Source organism: Mustela putorius, unplaced genomic scaffold (genome assembly GCF_011764305.1).
Source record: "Mustela putorius furo isolate JIRA1106 unplaced genomic scaffold, ASM1176430v1.1 tig00003909_pilon_pilon_pilon, whole genome shotgun sequence".
Classification (NCBI taxonomy): Eukaryota; Metazoa; Chordata; class Mammalia; order Carnivora; family Mustelidae; genus Mustela; species Mustela putorius.
In genome coordinates, this window is record NW_025422057.1 from 25,777,765 (window position 1) to 25,790,301 (window position 12,537).

At 52.2% G+C, this 12,537-nt stretch overlaps 1 protein-coding gene across 2 annotated transcripts; it reads left to right on the forward strand.

Moving 5' to 3' along the window:
• On the forward strand, positions 1-5,848 carry LOC101671806 (steroid 17-alpha-hydroxylase/17,20 lyase). Of its 2 annotated transcripts, XM_004749363.3 has the most exons (9): positions 1-388; positions 1,744-1,882; positions 2,117-2,346; positions 3,014-3,100; positions 3,484-3,699; positions 4,031-4,200; positions 4,362-4,450; positions 4,743-4,846; positions 5,370-5,508. In XM_004749363.3, the coding sequence occupies exons 1-9, from the start codon at positions 92-94 to the stop codon at positions 5,415-5,417; spliced, it is 1,380 nt and encodes a 459-aa protein (XP_004749420.1). In that variant the 5' UTR covers positions 1-91; the 3' UTR covers positions 5,418-5,508. The 2 variants fall into 2 exon arrangements, with proteins under 2 accessions (XP_004749420.1, XP_004749419.1); XM_004749362.3 differs by lacking the exon at positions 4,362-4,450 and having other exon boundaries at positions 8-388; positions 5,370-5,848.
• Positions 5,849-12,537: the final 6,689 nt, after the last annotated feature.

Sequence of the window (12,537 nt, forward strand, 5' to 3'; positions counted from 1 at the left end):
CAGCCCTTAAAAAGGCTTCCTTGCACTGTAGCATTAGCTGCTGTTCTTCCTCTCCATAGCTGTCTGTCCTGCTTGCCGGCACCCTGCCACCATGTGGGAGCTCCTGGCTTTCGTGCTGTTCGCCCTTGCCTATTTCTTATGGCCCAAGGCAAAGCGCTCCAGTGCCAAATATCCTCGGAGCCTCCCGTCCCTGCCCTTGGTGGGCAGCCTGCCGTTCCTCCCCAGAGGTGGCCATCCGCACGTGAACTTCTTCAAGCTGCAGAAAAAATACGGCCCCATCTATTCCTTTCGTATGGGTACCAAGACTACGGTGATGGTGGGCCACCACCAGCTGGCCAAGGAGGTGCTTGTCAAGAAAGGCAAGGAATTCTCTGGGCGGCCCCAAGTGGTAAGCAGTGCTCACTACCTCTTCTCTCTCACCAGCCCCGGGGGGTTTTGCGGTTGGTCACCAAGACCATGCTTGGAATGACCCTTCTGGCTCCTGTAATTCTTCCTAAAACAAACTAACAGGACCATGGGTGGGGTTCCACCCCTCAGACCCTACCCAGCCTCTAAACCAGGCAGGAAGAATCAAAGGAAGACTTCATTTTCTGGGCTGTCATATGGAAATGGATGATGTTCTGAGTCCTGACTCCCCTAATTAACTGAGGTGGTATATGCCAAGCCCTGAGCCCAATGCCCAGTGCAGTAAGTGCCCCATTAATAGCCCTTCGGAGTGCTACTCTTCATATGGGAAATGGGATTAAAATGATGACTGTCTTCTCTGGGAAGGGGTGAGGGAAAAGTACCCTGGCTTTTGGAAGGTGGGGAATGCTGTTTCTCTGGAGCTATCCCCAGCTGCCCAGGGCCACAGCAGGGCTGACACAGGCTGGCATTTCCAGGATGCTGATGATCTATCCTGCCAAGCCTCCTGTAATGCTCCTAGGGGAGGAAAGAAGGTATACATCTGGGAATACTGCCAAGCCCCATCCCAGCACCTTGCTGCTGAGTATGCTCTTGAGCCCCCCAGGCAGGGCCTCCTAGCCACTTACCTCTGTCAGGGCCGAGGGTTGATTCATTTTTCCTTGGACAAGTCAGCCAGGTCTTCTGGCCAGTGGCCTCACTCCCAACACTCTGGAGCAAAGAAGAAGGAAAATGCTAGCCAGCTGGGGCTTGCAGGTCACAGAATATAAAGAGGGGACGCTTTGACCTTATGCTTTGAAGTCCCTCTGGGAAGAGGTGGCTTGGCCAAGTCCAGATTGCATGCTCCAGGTGGGGCCTTCTGGTGGGCACACAGTCTTGCAATGGAAGGGCAGAAAGAGGAGAGGCTGTTACACCTGCAGCAGCCCCCAGAGGGCCCAGGGAGGGGCAGACATCTGGGCAGTCCTGTCTCTACCAGCCCACCTGCTCCTGCCCCCGGGACAGGCGCCATTCAGAGAGCTTATCCCATCCGTGACTGCCTTCCCCTGGTCAGAAAGTGGTAAGAGAGAACACAGGCCACTGTGTTTGAACCCCCAAACCCCTGCATTCTAATTCAGGGTCCCTTTTTTCTCCTTAGTCTGTGTCTCTGATGGAATTGGGTGTAGAGGGGTCTCGGGCCCTGCCCTACCAAGGCCTAACAGTCACGGCAGAGTAGAGCAGGGGTGTCCCCCATGGGGCTCAGCATGACAGGTACCTCCCTTTTCCCTCAGGAAGGGTGTGGGGGGTCCAGGGCAAGGGCAGGTCATTGATGTCTGATTCTCCAGCCTTTTCTGCTCTCCAAAGGTGACTCTGGACATCCTGTCTAACAACCGAAAGGGCATCGCCTTCGCAGACCATGGTGCCAACTGGCAGCTGCACAGGAAGCTGGTACTGGCCACATTTGCACTGTTCAAGGATGGCGACCAGAGGCTAGAGAAGATCAGTGAGTGCTGGCTGGCCCCTGGGGCGGCTGGAGAGAGAAGGGACCAGATTTGGGGGGGGGGGGCGGCGGGGGGGAGGCGGTTGTGTTGCCGGCAATGGATGGCTCAATCTAGTGCTTTCTTGGCTGCTGCTGCCACCTAGTGGCCATCTTCTCTATGTCTCCAGCTAAGATGGAACTAGGAAGGAGGGATGACGCTGCTTCACTCCCCACCATCTTGCCCCTCTCTCTTCCCAGTTTGTCAGGAAAACAGTTTACTGTGTGATTTCCTGGCCACCCAGAATGGGCAGTCCATAGACTTGTCCTTGCCTCTCTTCCTGGCGGTGACCAACATAATCTGCTTGATCTGCTTCAACTCCTCCTACAAGAATGGAGATCCCGCTCTGAGGATCATAAAGAATTACAACGACGGCATCTTGGATTCTTTGGGAGTGGATAATATGGTAGACATATTCCCCGGGTTGAAGGTGAGGATGAGGCCAGGCCCCACCTTCAGATTCCAGCAATCCTGTTCCCAGTTCTTCTTCCTGCCTGGCTCCAGAACCACTTTTTTTCCCCAACCACCTCAGTCACAGTGACCTCTGTTCACCTCCTCTCTTTTTAAAATCTTGCCCCTTCTCTACAAAAATAGGTCTAGCTTTTAGCCATGCATTTGTAATATTCATGATAATGGCTCTCCTTTATTTACCAATTGCCATATGACAACTATTAAGCACTCCACAAGCATTAATCATGTCGTTCCCCTTAAAGGTGGGTTTTATTATCCCCAAATGAGAATACAGGCTGAGAAGTTAAGGAACTTGCTCCAGACTCCAGACTCAAGTCTATCTTCATGCTAACAGCTGGGCACACAGCAGACCCTCTATCAGTAGACCCCCAATCAGTGCCTGATGTCTGATTCAGTGGGGAAGGGGAGGTGGAGATTCTCCCTTTCCTCTTATGTGAAATTGTCCTCATTGTCATTAATAATCCCATTCTGTGTCCCCTTCTTGCCTTCCATTTTGGCTGAAGGTCTGGGTTAGAGTGGAAACTCACCAGAGACCAAAAGCTGGGATCTGCCTCCAGGAGGGATTCTGGTAGCTGGAGAAACAAAACAAAAGACGCATGGATTTGATACTTTTCTCTACTTGTCAGATTTTCCCCAACAAAACCGTGGAAAAAATGAAGAACTGTGTTAAAATGCGAGATGAGTTGCTGAAAGACATCCTTAGAAAATGTAAGGTAGGTGATGGAGCAGTGGCAACCATGAGTTAGGTTGAAGTGTCATGAAAACAGGGCTAGGGCCCATTTTGGACACTTGGAGTATCCTTAGCACCCAGCAGAGAGCCTGGCCCACAGTAGGTGTTCAATAAAAAGCGACTTAACTCATGAATACGGGTGAGGAAGTAAGGAACTGCAGAGGATCTGAGAAGGGACCCACTCACTCCCAAAATTTGAAGAGAGCCCTCCCAGCTCCACAAACTCGTAGGTCCTGCCTCATCGTACCCCGGTCCCTCACTTCCAGAGGGAAGAGGCCTCTGTGTCTCAAGGCTCCAGATGGAAGTATGGCAAATATTCCAGTGGGGTCCCTTCCTTGTCACTGTCCCCCTACCTCACCCAATCAGGAGAACTTCAGCAGCGACTCCATCACCAACCTGCTGGACATACTGATCCAAGCCAAGATGAACTCGGACAATAACAACACTACCTCAGACCGGGACCCAAAACTGCTTTCAGATGAATACATTCTCACCACTGTAGGGGACATCTTTGGGGCCGGCGTAGAGACCACCACGTCTGTGGTGAAATGGACTGTGGCCTTCTTGCTACACAATCCTCAGGTGGGCTTCTTTTCCCTACTCTTCACTCCAACCACTCTTCACCCCAGCCAGATCCACCTTTGGCCCCAGAAAGAGGGAGCAGGAATGCCCTCCGCCCTTCTATGCAAGGTGCCTGGGCGACCTCCCTCCTCACCCAAGCGATAGGTGGCTTTGGCCCTAGGGTGGAGCCACCCCATCTTTTGGAAACAAAGCCTGCACTGCAAAGCCACCGCTGGGAAAAGTCTGAGCAGTCTGGATGAGTCTGGGTGTAACAATAGGATTCTTCTAAGCCCTTGCTCCTTCTGGGCTTAAGCACGTTGGTCACACCCATCCATCCCGCTCTGGCCCTCAGTTGCAGAAGAAGATCCAGGAGGAAATTGACCAGAATGTAGGTTTCGGCCGCACACCAACTATGAGTGACCGGAACCAGCTCCTCTTGCTGGAGGCCACCATCCGAGAGGTGCTCCGCATCCGGCCTGTGGCCCCCATGCTCATCCCCCACAAGGCTATCGTTGATTCCAGGTATGCCTTCCCTCCTAACAGCACAATACTGCTTTCCAGCTCACCAGGTCCCTCCTCTACCGCCCCACCCCCTCTCTGCTTGCCGGTTGATCTAGACTCAACCATTGACCATGAACCTACTGATCAGTGTATCCGCCACAGATCTAACTGACCTCCCACAGGAACTGCCTGCTCCTCTGGAGTCATGTGGTCTGGAATGTAAGACCAGGTGCTCTGTGCTCCTACCCAATCCAACAGCCACAACGCACAGGTGCGCGCACATGGACGCACACACACAGGCACCAGCTCAAAATACACACCCACATGCCCTGACTTGAATGTCCATGTACACAAGTATTGATACATAAGAGTCAGTCAGGAATAGGGTTGGAGAAGGGCTGGGTTCGTATATGATCTGGCAGAAGCTGGGGAAAAGCTGAGGGAGGGGACATGAGGATGTACAGGGCTTTTTCCCCCAAGGAGGGACTGTGGAGGCGCGGCGCTGGGCAGTTTGGGGAGGGCAGCGTTTTTAGACTCCCCTTTCCTCTCCCTCTCCGGAGCAGCATTGGCGAGTTTGCCATTGACAAGGGCACAAGCGTCATCATCAATCTGTGGGCACTGCATCACAGTGAGAAGGAGTGGCACCGGCCAGACCAGTTCCTGCCGGGTGAGTCCCTTTTCTGTCCTGCTCCCAAGCCACACAGCCAGCCTCCCCTCCGTGCACCAGTGTCCCATCCCCATGCTCCCTCTGCTAAGATTCCTACCAGAAAACTCCTGGCTCCAGCTACATGAACCTGTTGACAGCCCCATTCTACCCTAGATTTACCCCAACTCTTTACAGCCGGGTTTCCCGCGTTCCCCTTCCACCAACTGCAAATGCCCTCTAAAAAGCCCTCTGGGTGTCTGGCTCCCATGAAGTCAGCACCTCTCCCCTGGGATGGTGGCATTTTCAGTCATCAATACTGCCTCCTTTCCATCCTTCCTGAATATTGCATTTCTTCCGTGTGAGTAAGGGCTACCCGAGAACTGAGCTCTATCTCTCCTCAGGCTAGGGATCCCCCATGTGAGGCTGTCCACTTCCTCGGGCGGGGGCTCCCTGGGCAGGGCCACGTCTCCCCCTTGGTCAGGACAGAGCCATTCCTCTACTTACCCCTGCCATGGCCCTGGCTGACACCTCCCCATGTCCACAGAGCGCTTCTTGGACCCCACAAAGAGTCAGCTCATCTCTCCATCGCTAAGTTACTTACCCTTCGGAGCAGGACCCCGCTCTTGCCTAGGCGAGACCCTGGCCCGCCAGGAGCTCTTCCTCGTCATGTCCTGGTTGCTGCAAAGGTTTGACCTGGAGGTCCCAGATGGCGGGCAGCTGCCTTCCCTGGAGGGCAACCCCAAGATGGTCTTTCTGATCGACGCTTTCAAAGTGAAGATCAAGGTGCGCCAGGCCTGGAGGGACGCCCAGGCTGAGAGTAGCCCCTAGAGGCTGACTCCCCGTTGTGTGCTGCCCACAGGCCCAGAATCAGAGCTGTAACCCTGCCCCTCCCAACCTGTCCTCCCTCCTCCGGCTCCCTACTGCCTTCTTACCCAGCCTGCCGTCCCTGCTAGTGATCCGCATAAACTGCCGTCCCTGCTAGTGATCCGCGTAAACAAAGACACTTTTCTTCCTGGTCCCTGAGCAGTTCATTCGTTTGTTCATTCGTTCACTCATTCTTCACAACAAATACTTATTGAGCACCTGTTCTGTGCCCCTCACTGTCCCTGGACCCTCGAGCTCCCTGGTTTCGTGAGGCTCACACTTTTAGCAAGGACTGACCAGAGACTAAGGGCTTTGAAGTCAGTTTGACTGGGTGTTAGGGATGGGAGGAGAGAAGCGCAGAAGTGGCGGGCAGCCACTGCGCGTGCTTGGGAAGGGAGAAAGCAACCCACGCTGAGGGAGAAGCGGGTGCAAAGTTCTCGAGGTGGGAGAGGTCAGTGTGGTAAGAGCAGAGCAGATGGAAGGGAGAGTGGTTCCTGATGACTGTCAGATTGGAGATGGGGCCAGGCCCCGTGGAGCCTTTGTTAGTAGCAGGAAGGGGTTGAGCTGTTTATTCCTAGTATGATGGAAATCACTGGGCAATGCGGGGGGGGAGGGGGGGGGGCTGGTAAACATGAAAGTGGGAAGGTCTGGTTTGTTTTTTTGTTGTTTTTTTTTTTTGAGAGGGAGGGAGGGAGGAAGAGAGAAAGAGAGAGAGAGAAAGGACACACATGGAGGAGCAGAGGGAGGGCGAGAGAAAAATTCTTGAGAAGTCTCCATGCCCAGCACAGAGTCCTACTTGGGGCTCGATCTCACAACCGTGAGATCAGGACCTGAGTCCAAACCAAGAGTCAAATGTTCAACCAACTGAGTTACCCAGGCACCCCTGGTTTGTATTTTCAAGACCACCCTAGTTGCTGAGTGGAGATTGGTGTGAGAGGGATGAGAGCTGAGGAAGGGCGGAGGTGGTTGTGCTGGTCCAGGAGAGCGAGGTCATGGTGGCTCAGCCCCCTTGGCCATTGCAGTGGAGATGGTGAGAAATGGTGGGATTGTCTGTATTTTGAAAATGAAGCAAAAGATCTTGTTGGATCCAAACAGGCATCCCTGCCCATACCTGGAAGGTTTGGACTGGGGTTGGGGGGGTGGGCGTGTAATCCACAGACTCAACCCACCACTACATTTCCCTCTGTCTTGGTCTCCAAAGACCAGCAGGTCTCCTTTCCCTCGAGCTGTCCTAGAGTAAACACTGCCAGGAGAGGGATCTGCAGCATCTGGCTCTGCCCTGCTCCCCACGCTACAACTCCAGGATGTCTGTAAATGCCTCACTAGAAAATGGCTCCCAGACTTCTCCAAACCTTGAAACCAGCATCCAGACCTTGGCTACTGGCCAGTTTGCAAGTGAAAGATGTCCCAAGACGCCCCCAGGGAAAAACTGACCCTTGCCCGTTAGCCTAGAGAGAGGCTCCTACGCCAGTTGTCTGGCGCCAGCTGGGCCAGGGTCAGGTCCTCAACCCAGTCCTTCTCTTCTGACTGGAGGAGGGCTCTGGAAGGGCCAGCAGGGCAAGGCTGAGACCCTGTCTGGCCATGTTTTCAGAAGAAATCAATGGAGCCCCTGCAAGGAAGAAGGAACAACGTTTTCAATTACAGCACGCCTTCTTCCTTCAAAGAGCTTTGTTAATCCAGTGGTAAGAGACTTCCTTACTGCCCTCCCCCCAGTTCAGCCCTGGCCTTTACTGGACAGTAACCCCATGGTCTTGCTAAAGAGCCCAAGGAAGAGTTTGTAGGCAGCCGTGGCTGACCAGCTCCCATCACAGCCTGGTGACATGCTGACAACGCAGTGGTCTGGTGGGAAAGGGTTTAACTGCAGGTGGCCCCTCCCTCTCCCAGGCTCCTCTGCCCCCATCAGCTGGTCACAGGTCTAGAGCCAGACCACCCTCAGTTTAAAGCAGAGCGGGGCAAATCGGCTGGAGCAGAGGTGAGTATTCTCTCCAACTATTGAATCAGATCATGGAGGGGCAGGGAAATGAGAGACTAATTTTTCGTTTTGAAGATGACAAAACTGAGGGCCAGCTAAGACAAGGGCAGGGGAGGTGACTTGCCCTAAGTCACACAGCTCCTGAGCATCAGGGCTGGGATGAGAACCCAAGATTTCAAGGATGCATGAAGAGAAGCTAAACATGCTTTGTTAACCATCCCAAGTCCATGCAGAAAGGGCTCTGTGGTATCTGGCCCGGGAGAGTACAAAGCTGAAGGTCCTTTCAGAAAATGACCTTCTGAACCCTGACTCCTGCCCAGAATGCCCTCCCCGGGCCTGGAAGCCCTTTTCCCATTGACCTAACTCCTCCTATCTTGAGTCTGAGAGTGTAAGCCATATTGTAAGGCATATCTCACGATCCCCAGACCACCGTGCTTGTCCTCTTGTAGCACTTGGCTTCTGTTCCTTGGTACTGAACCCCAAGGGCACCTGAGCACCTGCTTGGGCTCAAAATGGGTACAGTGTCCCCCAAAGGCACTGCCCACCCCTATGTCTCCGGAAGTCAAGACTGAATCTTCTCATGTTCCTTATCCTGCCCATCGGTGGCACCTGGCAATAGATTAAAAACAAAAAAGATTGAATCCAATGCTCTAAATTCCTTGGCTAATTGGTCCAGTGATAAGCAGACTATCCCCTTAGGCAGAAGGAAGGCCAGACCTTTGACACAGCTGGAAGGTGTTTGTCAAGACTCCCACAGTCACATCTGGAGCCTCAGAATGCCCTTAGTCAATGATATATGGTAAATAAACATGAAACAACCAGTTCTCTGGGGCTGCTGCTGGGGAACAACCATGATTTGTAGTGTCTGCCAATTGCCATGATGTAAACAGTTCCCACTTTGAGCAATTTCAGGCCACCAATGCGATGTCCCGGAATATGGCATTGGGAAGAGATGCTCGGTAGCATTATATGCTATTTGCCATTATGTTATATAATAAATACTATGACTATGCGATACCATTACTAATGATACTATTATTTGCACCATTCATAGATATAAATAACCTCAAGGGCACAGATAATAGTAATGTAGTGAAATAATTAGGAAATGATTAGGTTTTGAGTATTTATGACCTTTGTTTTTATTATGAGGTATTCAATTGTGGGTTTATATAGTTCAGTTTTTTTTAATGGTTATTTAATAAACAGCTCATAGAATTCCTGAACATTTAGGAAAGTATTTACTTATCTATTTTAAGTAGGCTCCACGCCCAAAGTGGGGCTTCAACTCACGGCCCGGAGATGAAGAGTCACATGCTCTATGAACTGGGCCAGCCAGGCGCCCCCAAATTCCTGAAAATTTAATAATCAGTCTTGTGAATCAAAACAGCTGGGCCTCCCAGGAGAAATGGGCTGTCCTTGTCCCTCAGAAGGGTGGCTCCCCAGAGTCCCCATTCTGAAGGGAAAGACTTCTTCCCTGGCGCCCCCAGTGTGGAGTAGGGGTGGAGGAGACTGAGTGACTGGTCTGGCGCCTTCTGGTGGCCATCAACCCTGGAGAAAATGAGGAACTTTCTCCAGTCACACTCCTGGGTTTCAACACCTACCTCTGGAGGAGAGAGAGTCAGGGAGGACTAGATGGGAAGACCCAGGTTCTCGTCCCCAGCCACCCCCCAACTCTGCCCACCTCGGTCCAGGCCCTGGATCTGAGGCCTATGGCTAGCTTCTTGAATCAATTTCCTCATTTGGGGGAGGGTCGGGGGGTGGGAGTAAGCTCTAACTTACCACCTGTACTGCCCATTATCTGAGGCTCGGGGGACGGGGAAAAACAGAAAAGGCCAGGTAAGCAGGGGAGCTACAGAAGATAAGAGCTCACTGGGGCACCTGGGTTGCTCAGTGTTTAAGCCTTTGCCTTTGGCTCAGGTCATGGTCTCAGGGTCTTGGGATAGAGCCCCACATCAGCCTCCCCACTCAGCAGGGAACCTGCTTCTCTCTCACACTCTCCCTCTGTGCTCTCTAATAAATAAATAAAATCTTAAAAAAAAAAAAAAAGATAAGAGGTCAGGCTGTGCAAGCAAGTTGTCCCCATGCTGTCATTTACAGACCCAGTGAGCACGGGCAACTTACTAGGCCTTCTTAAACCTCAGTTTGCTCAGCTGTACTATGGGTAGCTGAGTGTGTGTAGAAAGGGTACCACCAACCTCAGAATGTTGCTGGGGGTCAGATGTGGACCTATGCAATGCATTGAGTGCCTTGATAAATACTGCCTTTACTGCCATTACCTACAGCCAGATCCACAAAATAAGTCCTTTTCTAAGGATGAAGAAGCAGGTGTTGTTCAGACAGGTCCCTCTGAAGGACAGGACCCCTGGGAACCCCTCTCCCCCACCTTGTAGCCCCTGATGATCCTGCCTGCTGCCCCTCCCTCCTTCCTCAGCTGGGGCATGCTGGCAGCTGGGCGTGGGTAGAGGGCCCAGAGACAAACTTCTCACAGTTCCAACCCAGAGGGAGTTTTGTAACATTTTCCAGTGGGACTGGGTTTCTGTAGACTTCTTGGTAAGAAGACATGCAAAGGAAGGTTATACTGGGGGAGCGGGCTTAGGGTGAGGAGAAACTTCAGATCAAACCAAATCCTCTTCTCCCCTCCAAGCCACTGGGAGTTTCTAATTCCTGAGAACTGTACAATGTTTCCTGGGGGACTCACCCTCCCTGAGGAAGTTAGCATTGATGTGCATCCCCTATCCAAGGGGTGGTGCTATTTCAACGCTGAGGGGCTCTGGCAGGGGTGCCCAGCTCAGTGGGGTGGCCTCTGGAAGCTTCTGACGAAGCAAGGGGGAGCAAAAAGGGGGACAAAGAAGACCCTGAGGAAACTGGTTCACCTTCCACTATGCTGCTTGCCTGCTCATTACCTTGCTCTGGTTCTCTCTCCCCTTTGAAAAGAAATCAAAAGTTCTTCATGTGGCTTGGGAGCACCGGGTCTTCGGTGTTCAGTGTTCAAATTCTGGCTCTACCACTTATGTGCTGTGTGATCTTGGACAAGTTAGTCAACTTCTCCGAATGTTTCAACCCCTTTAATAAAGCAGTCCATACCTCAGATGGCTGTTTTGAGGCTAAAATGAAAAAACAAAACAAGATGTAGGTAAGATGTGCAGTCAATAAATAGAACAATCAAGACAAATTAAAATATTTTTATTACCAGCTTACTACTCCGCATCTCCACTCACTTCCCAGAATGCAATTATCTACAGAGATTAAATTGCTTGCCGCCTTAGACATTGTGCCCTCCCATGCTTCTGTGGGCTTTTCAGGGCCTGGCACATAGTAGATACTCAATAATCTGCAAAACGGATTTATCCAGACCTTCCCTAGAATTCCCTTTACACCTTTCTGCACCTGGCAAGCTCAGCTTAGAGAGGCCCCTGCTCCGGACAGGACACCCTATACCCCCAGGTGGCTCTCATCCACAGCACCCTGGGCACACAGGCTTCATGGTACTAAATGCTACTAAAGCTGTTTTCATGCCTTTCTTCCCCTTGGGACCATTAGCTCTTCTAAAAAGGAGCCTGGTCGAAGGCATATTTGCATTCCCAATGCCTGTACATGGTAGGTGCTTGATAAATCATCAGCCTGAGTGAGGCCAGTCACATGCCTCCAGGCTAGGAGCCCACATCCCAAACACCTCCCAGGACCCACTGCCTTTCCAGGTAGGTTCAGACAGATACTCCAGCTGGTTTGGCCCACAGTCAGCCAAACCCACTTTCCCCTCCTTCTTAGTCAAACCCTGTCCCCCACCCACCCCTACACTGGGCTGAAAACAGAGGAAACTGGAGAATAGGGAGCCTCTTGAAATAATTGTTCATCAAAGCTATCCTGTTTTGTGCTTCAGAGCACTGGTGTCATCTCCACCTGAACTCGGTCACCTGGGGATAGAAAATGAGGAACTCGGTGACCCAGGAACCTGGGGTGCGGTGAGGGGCACGGTGAGGTCTGCTCCACAGATCTAGGCATCTAGGGAACTGGCACAGCCTCCAGCATGCAGCTGGCAAGAATCGCACAATTGTTTTTGTGCCATTCAGACATTAGATTAAGGAAGGCAGGAATGACGTACTCCCCAGTCCTTTCCCGTGGTTTTATTTATTTATTTGACAGAATGAGCAGGAAGAGCAGCAGGCAGAGGGAGAAGCAGGCTCCCCACAGAGCACGGAGCCCAATGCAAGGCTTGATCAGGACCCTAGGATCATGACCTGGGCCTAAGGCAGACACTTAACCGCCAAGCCATCCAGGCACCTCTCCCATGGCTTTAGAACAGATCTGTCTCGGGCGCCTGGGTGGCTCAGTGGGTTAGGCTGCTGCCTTCGGCTCAGGTCATGATCTCAGGGTCCTGGGATCGAGTCCTGCATCTCAATCTACCTCCTCTTGCTGACCAGCAGGGAGCCTGCTTCCTCCTCTCTCTCTCTGCCTGCCTCTCTGCCTACTTGTGATCTCTCTCTGTCAAATAAATAAATAAATCTTAAAAAAAAAAAAGAAAAAAGAACAGATCTGTCTCTAGATGCTAATATGGTTCCCCTGGGCTTACTTGGAGGAGCTCAACAGGTTAGAGGGAACTAGGCAGCAACCATCCCACTAGAGTCCCTGAGGGGCCAGAATTTTTCTGGCCCAGGGTCAAAGAGGGGGACGGGGGTCTGTCTGGCTTACACGGGGCTCTTAGGCAACAATGCAGACTGCTGGTTAAAGCCAGGGACTCGGGAAGGCAATGCTGTCAGCATCCCCTGTTGGCCCATTAGGGAGAGGTCCACTGGGGGAGGGGCACTGGGAGGGTCCCAAGAGGCACACCAGATCGCTTTGCCCAAGGAGCAGCTGTGCTGGGTGGCGGTGTTCC

Bases quoted from the DNA above. Each gene is read 5' to 3' on its own strand.
- LOC101671806 (XM_004749362.3), top strand. From the start codon at position 92: ATGTGGGAGCTCCTGGCTTTCGTGCTGTTCGCCCTTGCCTATTTCTTA. The intron at 3,101-3,483 runs GTAGGTGATGGA...TCACCCAATCAG, and splicing joins ACATCCTTAGAAAATGTAAG to GAGAACTTCAGCAGCGACTC. The intron at 4,847-5,369 runs GTGAGTCCCTTT...CCATGTCCACAG, and splicing joins GCCAGACCAGTTCCTGCCGG to AGCGCTTCTTGGACCCCACA.